The sequence below is a fragment of the Otolemur garnettii genome, unplaced genomic scaffold, assembly GCF_000181295.1.
Source record: "Otolemur garnettii isolate 467f Iridium unplaced genomic scaffold, OtoGar3 scaffold00041, whole genome shotgun sequence".
NCBI classification, from domain to species: domain Eukaryota; kingdom Metazoa; phylum Chordata; class Mammalia; order Primates; family Galagidae; genus Otolemur; species Otolemur garnettii.
Genome location: NW_003852436.1, coordinates 5,602,644 through 5,623,812, shown reverse-complemented (window position 1 = coordinate 5,623,812; position 21,169 = coordinate 5,602,644). Strand labels below are relative to the sequence as shown.

The 21,169-nt window shown below is 39.9% G+C and overlaps 1 protein-coding gene across 1 annotated transcript in view; it reads right to left on the bottom strand.

Annotated features, from left to right (window-relative positions):
- SMAD1 (SMAD family member 1) overlaps positions 1 to 21,169 on the bottom strand; it is a 45,501-nt gene that overhangs the window by 8,465 nt on the left and 15,867 nt on the right. Inside the window, exons 2-4 of the mRNA XM_012805421.2 lie at positions 7,817 to 8,074; positions 4,695 to 4,811; positions 1,441 to 1,662 (exon numbers count right to left, since the gene is read on the bottom strand). Coding sequence (XP_012660875.1) covers positions 1,441 to 1,662; positions 4,695 to 4,811; positions 7,817 to 8,074 — 597 coding nt within the window. The remainder of the gene's footprint in view (positions 1 to 1,440; positions 1,663 to 4,694; positions 4,812 to 7,816; positions 8,075 to 21,169) is intronic.

The window sequence follows — 21,169 nt, the reverse complement described above, 5'->3', positions numbered from 1 at the left end:
TTTTTTTTTCTTTAATCATATTAAAAAATACCAATTCCTGGTTTAAAGAATTCAATATTCAACTTCATGTTGAATGCCCTTTTGGCACCGATTAAATTACTTTCATTTGGTCAACTGTTCTAAATTTCACAGGTAATTTTTTATTTTTATTCTGGGAATAAATTCCAATTTCTACAAAAGTTTGAAATAGAACAAGGAAACACAGAACAAGGAACACCCACTTACCATTATCCAGATTCATTTATTGTGACAATTTACCCCATTTACTTTCTCATCCTTGCCCTCACCCCCTTTGGGGTCCCTCCCCACACACCACACACACATATATATATATATATATATATATATATTCGTGTGTGTACATATGTATGTATCCTAATGCAGGACTGTTTTTGATAGAAAGTAGATAGACATAGGTACCTTTATATATATAATTTATCCCTGAACCATTTCTCTAAATATGTAAGCATTCTGGAGTCTAGAATGCCAGTAAATTTAACATTGATCCAATCTACAATTCATATTCCACTTTTGCTTGCTGGCCTCAGTATGTCTTTTATAGTGTTTTTTTCTTCCCTGTTTGGTACAATCTGGAACATTCCCACACCCTTCTTTGTCTGTTGACACTGACATTTTAGAGGAATAAAGTTCCTCTTCAACCTTTTTGATGAGACCTTCCTCACTGAGTTTGATGTTTCCTCAGGATTAGAGTCAGCTTTGCGTTCTCAGCTCGAATTCTGCAGAGGTGATGTCACGGCCTCCTCAGGGTACGGCGTCTGGAGGATTATGGTATCTACCAACCTCCATACACCTCTACGGGGTTGAGGTTTTGCCTTCCTCCACATCTGTATGTCCCTTATTCCACAGAAGAAATCCAGGGTCCTGACAAAAGCTACGTGTTTAGTCACTTACTTAATATTATACATCGGAAAGTTTCAGAACTGTTTCACTCATATCATGATCAAATAATCAAGCCTACTAAAAAGAGCTCAGGATTTGTCTGAAATCCTTCTCTGAGCCTACCCCGCCTGGCCTAGACCGAAGACACACAGTCCAATACTATGTGCAGAAGTCATCAGTTTGTTCTTTTCTTTTCACTGAGCTATGAGAGTCATCTGAAATACAATTAAATTAGTTTTAATGTGTTTTTAATTTTAGATTGTAATTCATTTTTTAATAGCCATCTTATTTTGTAGCAAAAACAAATGTCCCAAAATAGCAAGTCATAATTTCAACTAATTAATATCAGTATTCTGAGAGTCGACGGACCACAAAAATCCCTGACAGGAAGAGATTCCAAATGGTAGAAATTGGAAAAATATTTACCAACTACAGCAAGTCAACGTTTCCTGGCTTTGCTGTACTAGTTTGCTACAGGAATGACCAGCTCTCGGGGAAGAAGAAAACACAAATTTGAAAGAAGTTAAAGTGAAAATTCACCTTTTCCAATGTGCCGCCTCGTGTTTTCAATAGTGGAATTCCGGTTAACGTTGGAGAGCAGCCCAAGGCAGAAACGGTTCTTATTGTTGGAAGGATCAGTGAAACCATCCACCAACACACTGGTGGAGGAGGCATGGAACGCTTCACCCACACGATTGTTGAGCTCATAGTAGACAATAGAGCACCAGTGTTTTGGTTCTTCATAAGCAACTGCCTGCACGTCTGTAAGAAAGAAAAGGTTTTATCACCCAGGGTTAGGGCCTCAGGCTCTCAAAAACTGAAACTGGGTTGTAGAAATTGGCTCAGGATCATGGATGAAGATGTGGAAAAGCAAGTGCTATTCTGATGCACTGATCACAGTTCTGCTGTGATGGCTAAAGCAGGTACCTCTTAGCAAACACGACATTCTCCTTTAATTGGGAAACAGTTTTCTCCAATTACTATCAGATAACCAAAATACCGGCCAAGCAAGCATAGCAAGAGTCTTTGCTGAATACTAACAACATGCTAATTGCTCTGTAATATGCAGAAATGGAAATCACCCCTACTACAGACCCTGGCTCACTATCTAAAGAAACAACAAGTGACAAGTGAGAAAACAAGTGGGAAGAGGACAATAGAAGATAGGAAATGGGCCCAAGGTGCTGACATAAAAAGGAATTACTTTTGGCCAGGCCTTAGTATGCCTATGCTTTTCCAAAGCAATGAAAATGGGTTCCTAATTATTGATAAGAAGTCACTTGACTTCATATTAAGTTGCTATCAGAGCTACAGCTTTGCTCCAGTTCTCAAACTCAGGAAGAAATCTTGCCAGCTGGCCATTCTTACAGAATGAATCATATCTTTCTCATCCAGATTTCATGCTAACTTCCTTATATTTGCTTTAAGTCATGCAGAGCAGGTGTGTTTTGTCTCTCCATTCCCAGAATGGGCCAACAATGGAAATTACCCAACTTTACTGACAGGATGCAGCTTGTTAAGTCAAATCTCTTAAGACTAACAAATCTCCAAACAGAACATGCTTCTAAATATTTGCAACTAAAAGCTTTTAAAGACAAGTTCCTTCTGTAGTAAAAACTCTTGTACCACTGCTTTAGAGGTTCCAGGAATACAAACCATATATTTTTAGCATACCGATATATAATGATCTGAGGTTTATGAAGTCTTGGGTATACAAGCATTAAAAAAAAAAAGAAAGAAAGAAAATCCAGTCATGGAATTTAACTGCTAAAGGAGAAGTATCTTTGTGTTCTTAACATCAACCTCCATAAAAATGCACTGTACTTTAGAATTTGTTTAAAAAAAGAAAAACAAAGGAAAATGATCATTTAAAAAATCCCACACATACATTAGCTGCTTTATATACTTAAAGTAGTACAAAAACGTACACCATATTCCCTGTTTGCTAAGCAACTCTGTCAATTTGCTATACTTCAAAGAACAAAATTTTAGTGATTCACAAGTTCCAAATCTTAAAGAAGGCAACAACATCATTAATAGAAGGCTTTTATCAAGCTTCAGGATTGTTCAAAATACTGTTCATCTAGGTCAGAAGGTGACAGTTTTTCTCTGAAAGGCTAGAAAGATTTTGTGGTCTATACAGTCCCTATCACAACTATTTAATTCTGTACTTACAGCACAAAAAGAGTCACAGATAATATATAATGAATGAACACAGCTGTGTTCCAATAAAGCTTTATTTACAAAGATAGGCAGAAGATAAATTGGCCTGTGGGCTGTAGTTTGATGATCTCTGCTCTGGGAAAATCACCAAAGGCTACCAAAAAAAAAAAAAAAAAAAAAGGCCAACATTCCTATCTCATGAACATATTAACTGACAGGAAACTTATTCTAAAGGGGAAAAATTTTAAAGCTATTTAACAGAACTTAAAGCTATTTAATAGTCTGCTTCCTGAAATTAGACACATTGTTATCACTCAAAGTCTACAGCTTACATTAGGTAAGGTAATTGCTCTTGGTTCTGTACATTCAATGGGTTTAGACAAGTATAAATTGACATTATACTGTCACCACACATCACATTTTAAGTACTTAAAGAAATAAGCAACCCCAACAAATGTTGAGGTATCTCCCATTTTAATAAAAAAAGCACAAAGAATGAAATAAGACATACCCAGCAAACAAACTGTACTTTTAACTTCAATTTGCATAAACTTTCTATCAATTGAACAATCCATGTGTTCCGTGCACTGGTGAAGCACTTCCCTCCATGAAAGGCTGTCTGGGAACAGTTTTATTCACCAGTGTGGCCAAGCTTCTTACAGATGCTCAGGGATTCTAACAAACTTACTTAGCTCAGCTGTCTGCCCTTAAGCCTACTCAACTTGGCAGGTAGACCTGGAAGAATGATGGCATGCTCTACTCACATCACTGACAAGGCTGATACCCAGCTGGAAAGAATGACCCACCCTTTATTAGAGAGCAAGAGAAATGTTCAGTTCTGCTTAGAAGTGCTTCAGTGTGAGAAGAAGAAAAACTTCCGCCTCAATTTCTTTTAGTAACAAAGTTAGGAACAAACACAGCAAGAAAGAAATACAATTAGTTGGTTCCAGTCACAGCTATATACAGATTGTGGCGAGAAAATATATGAGGTTTATGAGGCTACAAAAGAAACTTTTTCCATAGCCCAGTTATAGGAACTTCCAATTCTGGAAATCACCTGTGAAAACCCTTACTTTGGTATTACCATGTTCATTTTTTCTCATTGTTTCCATTTAAAAATATTCTCTTTATCACCAATTAAAAATCATTCAGTACTGATGATCTAAAGAGGTGAAAACACAGGCCTTCTTCAATTAAATCAATGTACTTGTTCTTTAAATGAAAGACTTACTTGTTATCCAAAGGATTCTTTTTCCTGAGCTTCTCTTATCACATGGCTGTAGCTTTCTTAAATAGCTTTTCTTTTTTAAAGACAGGGTCTTGCTGTTACCCACGCTAGAGTGCAATGGCGTCCATCATCATAGCTCACTACAACCTCATACCCTGGGCTCAAGTGATCCTCCAGCCTCTGCCTCCTGAGTACCTGGGACTACAGGCCTCTGCCACAACACCTGGCTAATTTTCCTATTTTTTTTGTAGAGACAGAGTCTTGTTCTTGCTCAGGTCCGTCTCAAGCCATCACACCCAGCCTCAAGTGGCTCTCTTCTTGAGTCTAATACAAATTTGTGAGAAAAAGTAACATTTGGACAGATAACTTTTAGACTATAAAAATAAGCAGCAATTTACTTTACCTCCTCTGCTGATTTCTGAGGGCAGTGGAGGCACCATCATGTTTGTGTCCATTGGCTGAGAGCCATCCTGGGTCATGGGGTCTTCAGGTGGCAGGTAAGCAGGTGGGGGCGTATCAGCTACAAAGTTAAAAAAAAATGATTTCTTAAACCTGAATAAACATTCATGCGTAAAACATATATTCTCTTTTGTGCTGAAACTCTTAAGAGATCAAGTTGTCATTTCAATCTCATCAAGAGAATGGATATTGCAATTATTGGACTTGATGCACAGTTTTCTTAAAAGTATTGCCGTCTCACAATCTTATATATTTTAGTGAAAATTCAGTGGGAAGAAGAGTACCATCTGCTAGTTGCAGAAGTTGCCCGCCTGTCCAGGATCATGCCATTTAAAAGGAACTGGAGGAGCATTTATATACACTTTTATGCGGTCAGCTTGAGAGGACCTCTGCATTTCACAGCTTCTCTGGTAGATGGAAACCTCTGAAAGCTTCATTGGACTTCTTAGGAAAAGGAGCTCTGAGGCCTCTTACATTAAACCTACGTGCTTTCAGGAATTTACCAGCTGAGTTTCATTACAGCCTACTGTTTAAACTGTTCTTTTTCTATGATTTTAGGCCATCTGTAAGGATTCTCTTTTCCCTACCCATTTAAATAATCACTAGTTTTTAAGTCCTTAGTAACAGAATAATAGAAAGTGAATTATCATCGCTATCTTCTATTTCAGAATTTACATACAGCATTTCTTCTGAAGAGCACGTAACCAGCTGGCAAACAATTAACACAAATTTTATGGTTTTTTTTTGAGATACAGCCTCAAGCTGTCCCCATAGGTAGAGTGCCGTGGCGTCACAGCTCATAACAACCTCCAACTCCTGGGCTTAAGCGATTCTCTTGCCTCAGCCTCCCAAGTAGCTGGGACTACAGGTTCCCGCCACAGTGCCTGGCTAGTTTTTGGTTATAGTTGTCATTGCTGTTTAGTGGGCCCGGGCTGGGTTTGAACCTGCCAGCTCTAGTGTATGTGGCTGGCACCTTAGCTACTTGAGCTACAGGCGCTGAGCCAAGTTTTATGTTTTCTTAATATAAAGAAAGGGTATAGCTTTCCCACTCACAATCCTTTTAATCCAGATTCCTCACTGGCTATTGTGAGTCAGAGCACCTATGACAGGGCCTTGGGGACAAAATTTTACTTGAGGGGATCAAGAATACTTGGATAAGTACTCTGGACCACTCAGGGCAATAAAAATAACTAATACTGCTCCCCCTGAGATTCCCAGTGGTTTCCAAGACTGACGCTCCTGCTCAGTCACAACCTAGTGACTTCCACCATCCAGCTGCTAACAAGCAATGGCTCAAAGCAGCCAGGCTGGACTACAGGGACCTTTTCTGGATGCTTTTTTCACTCCTTCTCCAGCTTCTTTTAATTCAGCTTCTTCCCGGCAGCTGTAAGGGTATCTCTGCCTTATCTCAAGCCAAGTCTTTTGAAGACTAAAAGCCTCCTCTGAGCCTGAATCAATGAATGCCTGTCAACAAGCTGGTGAAAATTTCACCAGCAACCTCTGGCATCAGCACCACCAGGAGGGAGCATATAATTATTGGTGGTATTCTACTATTCCCACAAGTACCCATGCCCGTCCCTGGTTTTCTTCCATATTTCCTCTACCTGGCTTAGACCTTAATCCCTGACAGCTAGGGGACAAAGGGTAAATTCAAACAATAACCTTCAATTTACTCTTGGGGTGATACTAATCTCCTCACTATCAACCTGTCCATCAAACTCAATGGGTTTGGAAGGGGGTGGGGTGGGTAGGACATCACTGTATATTAGTTTGATTTTTAAACTAATCTATCTCCCACTCTTATCCCAATTGCTTGGACTGAAAAACAAAACAATGCAAAATAAGCAGGCTTAAAATAAAAGGACACAATAAATACATAAATAAAAGGAAGCAATATAAAGTATGGACCACTTTTCAGGTGTGGACAAAGTGAAGACTTCTTGTTCATTCCTGGCCTGAACTACAATTTTCAATACAAGTCCACAACATTTCACGTGGCCCAATGAACGTGTCTGCCCAGGCACTCTCCCTTCTTAAATGTTAACACACGTCAAGTATATTTTTAGTTAGGGCATGCTTCTTGAGGTCTAGTGGCAATTTGGCATTTGTTTTATTTTTCTGAGGTGCTTACTAACCAGTAACTTGAAAAATCAGTCCAAATTAATCATTATTTATTTATTTATTTATTTATTTTTTGAGACAGAGCCTCAAGCTGTCCCCCTGGGTAGAGTGCCGTGGCATTACAGCTCACAGCAACCTCCAACTCCTGGGCTCAAGCGAGTCTCCTGCCTCCGCCTCCCAAGTAGCTGGGACCACAGGCGCCTGCCACAACGCCCGGCTATTTTTTGGTTGCAGCCGTCATTATTGTTTGGCGGGTCCGGGCTGGGGATTCGAACCCGCCACCTTAGGTGTACATGGCTGGCGCCTTAGCCGGTTGGGCTATAGGCACCGAGCCAAATCATTTATTTTGATAACAATTACACCATTACTTATGTCTATAAAAAAGGAGATTAATCCTTTTTTGTCTTTGCTATGCTGAATAAGCAGATGGTTTCTAGTACTTCTGTTGCAATTCCTTTGTTGCTAAAGTGTGTGTTTCTTAGGATTACATCACTGTTTAGATGAATTTAATTAAGTGAGGGAGGCATGTGATCCTTTAGGAAATATCTTTTCTGAGGCTGCACTTCCAACAGGGGTTTTTCCATGGATGAAATGATGTTGAGGCTGAGTTTTTCGTAACAGCAAATGTGTATGATACACTGTTTTTCTCCTTCTTTTATCAAGAGCAAAGACTGTAACTATTATGCCACTCCCAGAAGGATGCAGCTGTTTGAAAACCTTTTAAAAACAAGGAAGAAATATAGCTTCTTGAAGCATCTGTACCTGACAAATTAAATAAGACATCTGCTTACTTGGCTACAAGGTTCCCTTTCAGCAAAAGTGGTGTCCTACGAGGCCGACAGCCCTGTGCCAGACAGCAGAGCTGAGAAGCTCCCTCCATCCCAGGTTGACCGGGCTGCTCTGTGACACCGTGATCACAGGACATCACTGACTGTGCCCACCTACCTGGCATCTGGAAAGGGCTTCCGGGGTCTGAGCTGGTGGGAGAGTGAGGGTAGGTGCTGCTGCTGCTCCCGGGAGAGTTTGGGTAGCTGCTGCCGGGAGAAGGAGGAAACGGGTGGCTGTTGGGCTGCTGGAAAGAATCTGGAAAAGTGGCGTTGAGTGGCATGTGAGGCTCATTTTGTCCTAAGTTACGGAACTGAGCTAAGAGGCTGTGCTGAGGGTTGTATTCACTGTGTCTCGGAACCAGCACTGGAGGGAGTACTGGAAAAATGGAAATAAAAGAGAAAAAAAAGAGAGAAAGACAAAAATGAGCATGATAAAAATCTACAATTACATCACAACCAGGTTAAAACGCAATCTGTAAGTGACAACAAATTATCTGATCCCTGCCCCGCTGCTGCCAACCTCAGAAGCGCCATTCAAATGAAAAGGTATTTTATGCTCAGGAACAAAGACAGACTCTTTAGACGACAAGTGGCTGAGACCCGCAGCGCTGACAAACTGCCTGAGGGGAGTCCGCAAAATACATTCTTGTAAGTCGAAACTGTGGAGGTTCCCTCATTCTTAATTTTTCATCCACTAAAAACCAAAGTACAATTAATATATATCATCAATGACAAGTCCCCTTCACGGCCCGGCTGATAAGATTTTACATTAAGAGTTAATATTTATTGAACGATATGAATTATTCACCACACGTTTTAAACTGACACACTTTAACTGTTTAACACACAAAAAGAAGTGTAGTAAATATAGGGGAGGAAATACAGTGAGCAGCATCAAGTCCAAATGCCGGGGAAGATAGTTAATTACACAAAATACAGTGTTTTGTGAAACAGAGCTTATGTCATATCCTGTGCTAGCAGTCAGACTTTATGAACATCTTTTTTCTAAGAATCTGAATGAAGGTATCCACTTTTCTGTAATTCTTAACGTCAGCTGATAGGCAGGGGTGGGGGGGAATGTGCCATAAAATCCAGGTTTTGCTAATTGAAAATTCAAGGCACAAAACCCCAAGAGGTAGGCACCTGTTGAGAAGCAAAGAATTCCTGTCACTCCTAAAAGCTCTACGTGTTAGGAATCTAAGGAGTTAATAACTGACATGGTTACTGACCTCCAAAAACCTCCTGAGGCACAGCCACAAGGCTGGCTAGCAGTCACTTACAGGGTGACTAACAGGGTGATCTAACCAGGGCCAGCACCTGCCTTTCCCCACTAGGTCAATGGATGGGTCCTTCTAATAAAACCCCCTGCAATACCTAACTGCTCTCCTGTGGCCCCAACCAGGGAGAGAAAACCCATTTTTGTAAAAATTGTACGGGAGAAGAGAGAAGGAGATTTAAAACCTATTATTGTTATTGGTAGTTAGGACTCAGAATATATTTTCCCAAAGAAACAATATTTAGTGGTATTAGTAATTTGGTAGACTTTTGAGGGATTTACATATTCATAATTTACATCATTTCTAGGCAAAAAATATGCTCTGAACACTTGGATTACCACTTGTTAACTGAAAATTGTTTTTTAGTAAAAATTGGCATTTGAAAGTATTACAATTTCTCACACGCTGTATCTTAAATTCCTACATAATCCTGTAGCGATAAAATTTGTTAATTTCCCTATAGGATCCTTTAGAAATAAATCTTTTGAGTATACAATAAATGTATTTTCTTTTCGGCCCAAGCCAAACCATCAAAAGCATAATTTCTCCTTCTGCCTTTCAAATGTCATCTTTAGTGTAAACGATAGGGAGCCCCCAGGCAATGAATGAAACGGATTCTGTAGGTTTGCTCTTAAGTTGAATCTGTATGTAAGTTAGAACAGGTACATTTACCTATTACCTGTGATAGCCTCTGTCCATAAGTGCACAGGCAACATCAGCTGGGGACTGCCTGCACTTTGTTCTGCCTCAGAAACATTCCTAATAAAGCCTCCCCCAATGCCAGTAGAAATTTGTACTCCAAAGTAGTCCAATGCTGTTAAATTACTTATGCAATCATAAACATTCTTTGTGGTTTTTTTTTGCAGTTTTTGGCTGGGGCTGGATTTGAACCCACCACTTTCGGTATATGGGGCTGGCACCCTGCTCCTTGAGCCACAGGTGCCACCATAAACATTCTTTTTCTTCTAGCTGTTGCAGCTTGGATTACCACTTGCCACCTTGTTTTCCAGCACCCAGCTACGGTCTCAACTTTTGTTTTCTTTTTTTGTAGCGGTGGGATCTTGCTATATTACCTAGGCTGCTCTCAAACTCCTCTCACCTTGGCCTCCCAAAGTGGTGTGAACCACCACGCCTGGCTGTTTCTTGCCCTTAAAGGGGGAGGGGGGCAAATATTGACCCCTAAACCTCTTCCTGCAAATGCACCAGAGAGCAACTTGAATAAATCTGCTATCTCCTCTTCCTTTCCTCCCCCTACAAAACATACATACACACCAATTCCGCTTACTGGAGTGTCTGTTTTAGAACTGCAGACTCCCTGTTCCTATACCTCAGACGAGGTGGGGGGTACAGGGCAGAGAATTAATCCTTGCAACAGCCATAGCATAGGGCAATATAGTTCCACACCCCAACATGATATTCGGCGTACACGTTCCGCAGTAACCTTATGGGGTGACATGCAGTAATTTGCTCTAAGCAGTGTCCGAACTGTTGCCCATGGGGCCACATGGTGATTTTGTGAGGACCTTCTTTTGCTTGTCTATGGTGTCGGATATGAAGAAAAGTGCATGGCCCTCATCTTTGCTAATCAGCTTTCATCAGTGTTTCTGTATTTACTGTGTGGCCCAAGACAACTCCTCTTCTTCCAATGTAACTCCCTGCCAAATCGCTTCAATCAATCCAGTAAGTACAAAGAGCACCCTGTGGAGAAACCTGATAAATCAGACAGGAACTCTTTCCTTCCTCATCTCTGATTATTAAAATGATTTTCCCACTGCTAATATAGTAAGGGTACATTTTTTCTTTAAAATTTCAAAATAATAAGGGGGTACAAATGTTTTTGTCATACGGATATACCGTATAAAGCTCTTTTAATAAACTTAAAAATATATTGAGGCATTACACATGTATAGCAAAATTCACAAATCTGCACATGAATGAAATTGTATACACTCTTGTGCTGGGTTCTTTGGTTCAATGTTACGCCTGTGAGATTCATCCAATGTGTGCAGCAGCATCTTATTATGTGTATATACTATAATTCATTTGATGATAAAATTTTTATCTTCTGCTGATGAATATGTGGGTTGTTTCCAGTTTGGGGTATAATTAAATAAAGCTTCTATGAACGTTCTTTTTTTTTTTCTCCTTAGTCTGTTTTTTATTATTGACAACATTAACTTTCCACAAATGCTGGTCTTGGTTTTCCCAGCTCTTCTCCATCAGGTCATCAGCATTCCAGAATTCTGGGTGGCTCTGGTGTGGGGACTCTTCCTCTACTATCCATGGCTCCTGTCCTTGCTCCAACTTGAAAACCACCTCTGGCTTGGCAAAGCAACAACCCACTGAGACGAGGTGGCTGTAGTTCTCCAGCATCACATCCTATACAGGGCCCTCTGGTCAGGGTCCAGGTGCTGCCACTCCTCCTGGATTAAAGCCCACAGTCACACCCTTGAATGACACTAAAACCTGGGATCTGTTCATTTTCTGCTGGTCTTGGGGAAATGTGGAGAAGAATGAAGGTAATGAGGTGGGATTCTGGTTCACGCAGTTCCTTCCCTTTCAATTCTTTGTTCCAGAAGAGATGGGACCCTGGCCTTCATGCAGCCTCGGCACCCCTACACAGCGGTGAGCACACGACTCTACTGCCTTCCCTATGAACATTCTTCTATTTAACTTATTTTAAAATAGTTTTAAATTTACAGAAAAACTGCAGGAATAATTTAAAGAAAACTTGTATGCCCTTTGCCCAGATTCACCAATTTTTAACATTTTGACACATTTACCTATTCATTCTTTCTTTCCCCTGCTTCCAAATACACACTTTCTGAATGATCTGAAAGCGGTTAACATGTCTCTCTATCCCATAACATTTCCAAGTAATTCCTAAAAAGAATCAACTTATACGTATATGTTACAGTTATCAAATTTGGGGAATTTAACATTGATATTTTATGTAAAATTATATTCCAACTTTGTCAACTGTCCCAATGATGTCCCATGTAGCAATTTCCTGATACAGGATCTAACCCAGAATCATGTATTGTCCTATTTCTTTAGCCTCCTGTAATCCAGAATACTTCCTCAGCCTCCCCTCACCTCTTTCATGCTGACATGGTTGAATGCAGGACAGTTATTTCATAGACTTCCTCTCAAATGGGGTCACTCTGATGCCCGCACGTTTGGCTGGATTGCTAGCTAGGCGGTACAGGCATACATCCAGAAGCACACCATGTCTGTTTTCCTGTTATTGATGTTAATCTCAATCCTCCTTCCCCCACCCCCATTAAAGGCTTGAGCACTTCCTCTACTGTATAGCTAGTATGTTTCCTTTTGTAATTAATAGGTAATTAGTGGGGAGATACCTTGAGACTATGTAAATGTCTCGCTCCTCATCAAACTTTACTCTTTATATTTAGTATCCATTTTTGCTACAATGGTTGCAAAATAGTTGATGTTTCTTTAACTCCATTGTTCCTTATTAGTCAGAATTCTAAAACATAGTATAAGAGCTTTCCTTTTTCACTTATCCATATACTATCAGTAATAATCAGTGATCAGTATGGATTCATGGACTCTTAGTTGATGGGCTCTAATCTTCTATAGTTTTTATTTTGATTTTCATATTGTCTTAGATTAGGCTTTTGGGAGCCCATTCAAAGTGATCTCTCTTCTTTTCTTTTTTAAATATACTTCTATTTTTTGAGCATTTCTTAATTTTAGAACAAGATATTCTAGGCTTGTCTGTTACCTTGCTCTCACTAGTTCTGGAACCCCTGGTTCCTTATAATGAAGAACGGTACTTACAAACCAAAATCTGGGTTGTTCTACGTATCTACTTGAGTCACATGAATTTTAGCTCCTGTGTGTTGGAAATTGTTGCGTTTATACTGTAATCTCCAAGTCCACACCAAGTGCACAGGGTTTTTACTTGCCTTCCTCTATTTCATGTCTCGATTTCTTTACTTCAACAGTGAGAACACTGCCTGCTAACACCAATAGGTGTCTGAATTTGCCTAAACCCAAAAGAAACTCAAAAATTTCAGAATTGCTATACTCATTACATCTTATAAAACAAATTTAGTAAGACAAGTTTGGGGTTTGTTTTCTTTAAAATCATTTTTGGGTGTGTATTGTTAATGTACTTGGATTCATTCAAAATTCACTCAAAATCCCCCTCAGGGTTATTTTATTAATTTGAAATTCTTCTCTTTCAATGAGTTTATTTATTTGAATACAATTGCTGCTGTTTACATTTAGTTTTAGGAGATCCCTTCTTTAATCCTTGTTGATTTTACTTTAATAGAGACCATTAACATGATTCTAAAAGTTGAAACAGTACATTTCCTATCTCTTCTGCTTAACTCTCCTATGATGACTTTATAGCATAACCAATTTCATTTTTTACTGGTTCATCTTGTGTTTCTTGAAAAAAAAAAAAAGAACGTACACTTTCTGTCTTTACCACTAAAAATAAGGTAGTCTGCTATATATACTTTTGAACTTGCTTTTTCTCCCTTATAACCTAGAAATAACTTCATATTAGTGCATACAGATTTTCCTCATTTGTTTTTACAGCTAACAACGCTGTACTTCATTCAACCAATCTCTCACATCTGAGTATTTAGGTCGTTTACAGTATTTCGCCATGCACGTGCCCATGCATGTATTTGGTAGTCCAGTCAGGGTAAGTTCTGTGATGTGGAAGGCTGGTGAAGGGGTGAATGCACACACAGTTTTGCCCTTGTGAAGTACACCTGGTGGCTGTACCGTTCTGCAGTGTCACCAGCAATGAATGGGCTCTGCCCCAGCCTCCAGAACAGACGTGTCAAGTTTCTAAATTTTTCACAATCTGAGAAATGGCACTTTTGTGTAATTTTAGTTTATAATTCTCATATAGTAAAAGTTGATCTTCTTTTTATGTACTTCAGAGGGTTTTTATACCTTTTTTAAATGAATTATCAGTTTATCCTTTTGCTCGTTTTTGTTTTATCCTTTCACCTTTCGTTAAAAAAGATATATAGAGAGAGATGTCAGCCTGTGATATATGTTGCAGATATTTTTCTACAACCTGTCATTTGTCTTTTGACTCTTTTTTGTTTTTTTATTTTTGGCAGTCAAATTCACTGACATTCTCTTCTGTTGTACATGGATTTTTAAGTCATAGAAAGCCTTCTTTTATATCCAGATTGCCAGTAAAAATTCACCCATGCATTTGTCTAGTGAGTATATGGTTGCATAGTTTGTTTAGATCTCTGATCCATAGTTTATGTATGGCATGAGGAACATATCCAATTTTATCTTTTTTCCCCCAAATGGCTAACCAGTGACTCTAACACCATGTATTAGAAAGCTCATCTTTGTTTGCTTAAAGAACTGTTCAGAAGGCTCAAGTCCAAAGTCAAGGTGTTAGTGTGATAGTTTCCCCGAGGTTCTTCTCCTTGGCTTGCAGACAGATTCCACCTTGAGGTATGCTCTCATGGCCTTTTTTCCCGGGTCTCTCTGCACGACCTAATCCCTCTTTGTATAAAGGCACGAGTCAGATAATATTAGGGCCCAGTGGCATGGAATGGTAGTAGAATCATTCTACAACCATGGAACCATTCTAATTTAATTACCTCTTTAAAGGCCCTATCTCCAAAAATATTCTGGGGTTAGGACTTGAACATATGAATATGGAGGGGGCCACACTTCATAATACCACATATGGGATTACTATGTTTCTTCTTAAATTAAGTATTTTATCTTTCTTGTTATTTTACATGAGGCTTCTCCTCCAATCTATCTTCTAAATGGTAATTACTTACATATTTGAAGCATATTGATTTATTCATGTCACTTTTATAACCTATTATCCTGGCTGAATTATGTTGTTTGAGTTCCAGCACAGATTCTTTATAGAACTCTCCAATTATACACCACCAAAAATGAATACACTTTCACTCTTCCTCTCCCATTGTTTTACCTAATCAGATTGTCTAACAGTGCTGATATTATGCTAACTCACAGTGAAGTGTCAAACTTCCTTGACTTTTTTTTTTTTTTTTGAGACAGTCTCACTTAGGTAGAGTGCTATGGCATCATTGCTCACAGCAACTCTATTTTTAGAGACGGGGTCTCACTCTTATTCAGGCTGGTCTTAAACCCGTGAGCTCAGACCCACCTTGGCCTCCTGAAGTACTAGGATCCTAGGCAACATACCCAGCCTCCTTGGCTTATTTTTGACATTGGTGGGAATGCTTCAAGTGTTTCTCTACTAAGATGCTGACTTTAGGACTGAAGGGAATATATATAGAGAGAGGGTCCTCCCAATAATGTATACAAATTTTAAGAAAGAAAAAAACTACTAAAATTGATATACTATGTCATGCTTGAGTTTTGCAATTATAAGAGATACAAGATACAATGTACAAAATAACAAATGTTATCACTATATACTGAGTATTATAATTTTAATACAGTTTTCTCCTTTCTTAAAATGTGTACACATTTTTTGACACCTTCTGTATGTGTATATGTTTATATAATGTTAAGGAACTATCTATCCATTCTTATAGTTAAGTGTTTTTATGAAGAATGGACATTAAATTTTTGTTAGAGTCTTTTCCAATATTTTGGGCGATGCTCCCATAATTTTTTTCTTTGACCAATTAACACAGTGAGTTATCCTTGCATTCTTGGCATAAAATTTGCTTGGTCACAATGTATTATTTTCTTAATACAGTTTCATTTCTAATATTTTCACTTAGGATTTTTGTATCAACATTCATAAATGATACTGTATAAGTATGTGTGTTAGTTTTATCAGGTTTTGATGTCAGTGTGATACTTGCTTCATGAATGTTTGTATGTCTGAAATAGTTGTTTCTAGACAGTCTCCAAGTCTGGCTGACTCCTTCTGTGAAACCATCTGGGATTGGGCCTCCTGATTATCTCCTTGATCACTTTCTCTATTCCTTTGTACAAACTTTCTATCGCTATTGAGGATACTTTTGGTTATGTAAGTTCGTGTGCAATTCAAAATAGTGTGCATAAACATACACACATATATTTATATATATTTTAAAATTATCCATTCATCTAGGTTTTCAAATTTAATTGCATAAAGGTACACAATGTAATCTTATAATTGTTAAATCATTAATAATTAAACTGTTTCCCTCTATGCTAATAGCTGTTTCCTTCTTGGTTCTTGTATATTTGTCCCTTTTTCATTTTTTTTTTTTTAAATTACCTGGTCCTGGGTCTGTTTTTTTTTAAATCAGGATTTGGATTTATTGATTTGAGCTGTTTTTCTACTATTACGTTTTTTGCTTTTATTACCTAATTCCTAATACTTTTTTCGTTTACTTTAATGTTCCTTTTTAATTGGAAATTAAAGAATTTTATTTTTATTCTTTCATTTTGACCAATGGAGGTGTCCAAAGCTATGAGTACCCAGCTTGGCATATGGTGCTGGGGTAGGTGGTGGTGCCCTCCAAATGGGTGGATTTCCTATTTACTCAGCGTCACATACAATTTTAACAAAGTCCTTAATTTCTAAAAAAATTATAGTAAAAATAGTAACAGCCAAGAGGGAGACATAAGAGAAAGCTAGACTCTGGAAACGAGGGTTACTTGTGTAGAAGCAAAGAAACATTCATCAAAGTGATTTTTAGATGATGACCACAGTTCACAAAATTCACAACAACACACCACCAACCACCCGCTATTGCAACTACAAGCCCGAACCAAGCTGTGCATACTACATGGCTCGGCAAGATGTGACAAAGGTCACACAGAAAGTGCCAAGAGTCAGGATTCAAACAAAGGCACTCTCAACCATAATCCTATTGCCTCAATAACCCTAAGCCTCCCAGAATGTTAAGTTATAGTCTATATACTAAGTTTAAGACATAGATGAGTAGAATAAATTCCAGAGTGTTTGTAAACAAATTAGAGTCACTCAATTTAAAGGAGCCAACATCAGTCTAATTGATACATTCAGTTGTAAGAAGTACCTACCTTCCTGATCATGCATAATCTATTTCTGTCAAAATCAAATTTGTGTAGCTCAAAATCTTTGTAAGTAATGTGTCTGTATGTTCTGACTTGCCTGGGACAGTCCCAATTTGTACCTGGTGTCTGGTGAAATTAGTAACAGATGATCTCTGTCCATCTCAAAAGTTTCTTGGCTCGGACAATAAATTATATGGTCATACTAACCCTAAGCAATGACTAATTAAAATCAGGACAGACAGGTCTGGAATGGTTGCCAGCCCTAGAAAGAAGTATTACTGTAGGAGAGAAAAGACACGTGGAAGCAGGCAAGGCTGGGGGAAGCCTATATATGTAGTGTTGCTCTAAAACGAGGCCTGTGGCAACACTTGTAGCTCAGTGAGTAGGATGCTGGTCATATACACCAAGGCTGGAGGGTTCGAACCTGGCCCAGCCCTGCTAAAACAACAACTGCAACCAAAAAATAGGCAGGTGTTGGGGCGGGCACGTGTAGTCCCAGCTACTTGGGAGGCTGAGGCAAGAGAACTGCGTAAGCCCAAGAGTTTGAGGTTGCTATGAGCATGTGTCACCACGGCGACAGCTTGATACGCTGTCTCGAAAATAAAATAAAATAAAATAAAAATAAAACCAGGCCTGGCCCCTCGTAGCTGTGTGGATTCCTAGTGTTGGAGCTTGCTGCCCGATGTTTTACATCCCCATGTACAAACACTGGGGGGAATACAGCTTTTATTTCAGCTGTATTGCAGTAAGGAATAACAAAGATCTGTTCTTGAATTGGGGGGAAAAGAAAAAAAGAGACATTTGGACTAATTATTTGTGTGTGCAACTGTCATTTCTTGGGTGTGAAGTTAACCAGCGTAAAAAGTTAGGATCTGCAAACTCAGCCTGGTTAAGGTCAGAAGAAAGAAGGGAGAGAGAGAGGTGAGCAACGTTTTCCTCTTATTATTTCTATGTTTCAGGCTATTTCTATTTTATGGGAAACAGAACTATGCGAACACTGACATTTCCAGGGAACCACTTTCTTAGTGCACTAAGGCCTCTCCTGTTAGGACTCTTCAGAGAATGACTCATGTGTGGGGCTTCCTTTTCAGGGCCCCTCCGAATGGCTGATTTGAATTATAAGAATCTCCTTTGAAACAGAGGCGCCCAATGTTTAAACACCTTTCTTCATATACCTGAATTTTTTTTCTGGTTTGAGTCACATACATTCCTACATCGTAGGAGCTCTAACTCTAGCAAAACCCCAAACTTGGTTTTGTACCCACCATCTCAAGCGTATTCTGAAAAAAGGCTCCTGGTGGATTTCAGCAGTCCTCTTCCCACCCACTTGAAAGTCCCTGATTGCTTTATGTGTTTAAAAGAAAAAGGCTCTCTCCCTCTTTTCCTGACCTCTCAGGCAGAAGAATACTTCAGATTTCTTCCTCTTCTCAGTGATGTAACTTTGCTTTTCAAACTATGCAGCTCTTAATGGTTAAAAAATAGAATCCCTTTTCCAGCCAACAGAGAAACGAAACTACTGAACATTTCGGGAGGCAGGAGTTTCAGGAGATATTTGTGATTCTGCTATTGGACTCAGTTTTTTTACGTTGCCAAGGCACAGGGGAAAGAATGAAGAAGAACAGCTAAAATTGTAAAGAGGGGCTGAGCTCCGGGAAGCATTCTTTTCCACTCCAGTGAAGTACTTGCCCGAAACTGCCTGAAACTCTATCATCAAGTTGTCAATGATAAAGCAGTCTAATAACAAGACTGACAAAACCCCACCTGGGCTGCGACCCACCAAATATTTGTAAAAAAGCAGTCTTTCTTTCTTTTTTTTAGACACATAAAGGAGTTCAGGTATGTTTGTCCACACAAACACAATGGCAAACAAGCCACGGCCACCCGGAGGTGGAGAGATGCTTTCTATTCTGTGGTTCTAGGGGTTGGAGAAGGCGTTCAGGCAGAGTCAAGACACCCGAATTCGAGTCCTGCCTGTGACAAATTCCTTTGTGACTCTGAGCCAGTCACTTAATGTCTCAGGGTCTCAATTTCCTTGCAAAAGAGCAAGGGACTTTGCTCTCCCGGGGCTCTTCCTGCTCTGAATCCTGCAAGTCTTCCGACTGACGAGGATGCGGCTGTGTACACACCTGGAGCTCTGCGGTGTCCAAGCTCAGTCCTAGACAGCAGTGAAGCTGCCCCTCGGGACGGTGCAGTGAGGCCGCCTGGGAGCAGAAAGCAGGCCCAGGGCTAGTGGCAGAATGGCCCAAGAGCCAGTCAGCTGTGGCAACACTGGAAAGGGCAGGGCAAGCAGGGCAAGCGGCCAAGGCAGCTGTGCCCAGTGTAGAATCTGTGCTGCACAGACGGCCCCAGACAGTGTGCTCCGTGACCTTCTGAATAGAGACTTTTCAAGTAGGAAGTGCTGGAAAGGGGGGGACCACTTAAAGTTAACAGTATAGACATTTACTGTATATGAATTATATAAAATTCTTACCTTGGGATACATCAGTGAGACTTTACACTGGGGAAATGATTCTTGGAACCTCGGCCAAGTTTAAATTTTATGGAAATATAAAATTGCAAAAATCCCTGAGGAGTGGCACTTTATCTTTTTGTTCGCTTATTGGTGATGAGGTGATGGTAGGAGGGTTTTGAAATATCAGATAAGGTTCTCTGAGCACCAGATACACCTCGGTTGTGGGAGGGACACCGCAGACGTAGATGTCCACAGGACAGACTGCCCCTGCCCACAGGGAGTTTCTCCAGCTGAATTCTCCCACGGCTACTTCTGTTTGACAGGAGACCCACACTCTGCCGAGCCAAGGAGCACACAGCTGCAAGGTCACACAGTCGCTAAGCTGAGGGCCACAATTTGAATCAAGGTCTGCTCTTAGCCACCTGAGGAGCAAGGTGACGTTACTAGGTACCATAAAACTTAGGAGACTGTGGAAGTTATTCTTTAAAGTTCTCTCTTCATTCTTCTGTTTATTTTGAGAGAGGAATATCTTTTTAAAAGCTAAGATAGTTTTGCCTAAAGGTAGCAAAACTGTAATATTTACTTTCCTGGAATATTACTCTAAAGCCGAAATACAGATACGCACATATATTAATAGAAACAAACATGTGGATGCAATTTGAATATAAATAATGAATTGTATTCAGTAACAATATTCTCAAGCCAAAACAATTCACTAGAGTTATATAAAAAATAGCCTGAATATGTAGGAGACCATGTACCAAGCTTGTTTGTCGAAGTGGCCACCAGTTCCTGAGGAAGGCCCTGGGAGCGAGACAATCTCCTAGCTGGCATGGAGATATTTGGCTGCCCGGAGACAAGCCCTCAAGCAGCTGCATGTGATAATGAGTTAAGATGGGTTCGTTAGCAAGCAGGTATTATACACTGAACATTCCTGGCGCAGCAGAGTGGGAGCTGAGCCCGTGGGGAAAGCTCACATAGCTCCAGTACGTGGTCCCCGACACCTGTTGTATACTGCTTGCATAAAAGGCCATGGCAGAGGTCACTTGGGGCTCTCCCTGGTGATATGGGAAGCCCACCTCTTGCAGGCATTAGTACCTTCAATCCATGGTCCTGGCTGTTTTTATTTGCCCAGCGATAGGGGACCACAGCAGGCAGTGACATAAATAATTCAACTTCTGAGAACCTGACTTCCTAGATAAGGGTAGAGATTCTCTTTTTGTAAATCATAGATGATTTCCCTGAAATATATCTTATCGGACAGACCACCTACCCACAATACATCTGCTGTGATAACATGACCTCATTCAGATTCCTGCTCCAACCTACCTCTGGAACATCCTCTCACCATACTCTACACACTGATTTTCAACTGGTGTGCCTTAAGAATATCTTAGGTGTGCCATGAAAATTTTAAAGACCATTAATTATTTTTGAAAGAAGTTCAAAGCACTGCCAGGCACAGTGGCTCATGTCTGTAATCCTAGCACTCTGGGAGGCTGAGGCAGGTGGATCACCTGAGCTCAGGAGATTGAGACCAGCCTGAGCAAGAGTGAGACCCTTTCTCTAACAAAAAAAAAAAAAAAAAAGCCAGACATTGTGGTGGACGCCTGTAGGCCCAGCTCCTTGGGTGGCTGAGATAAGAGAATTGCTTGAGCCCAAGAGTGAGGTTGCTGTGAGCTGTAACACCATGGCATTATCCCAAGGCTGACAAAGTGAGACTATTGTCTCAAAAAAAAAAAAAAAA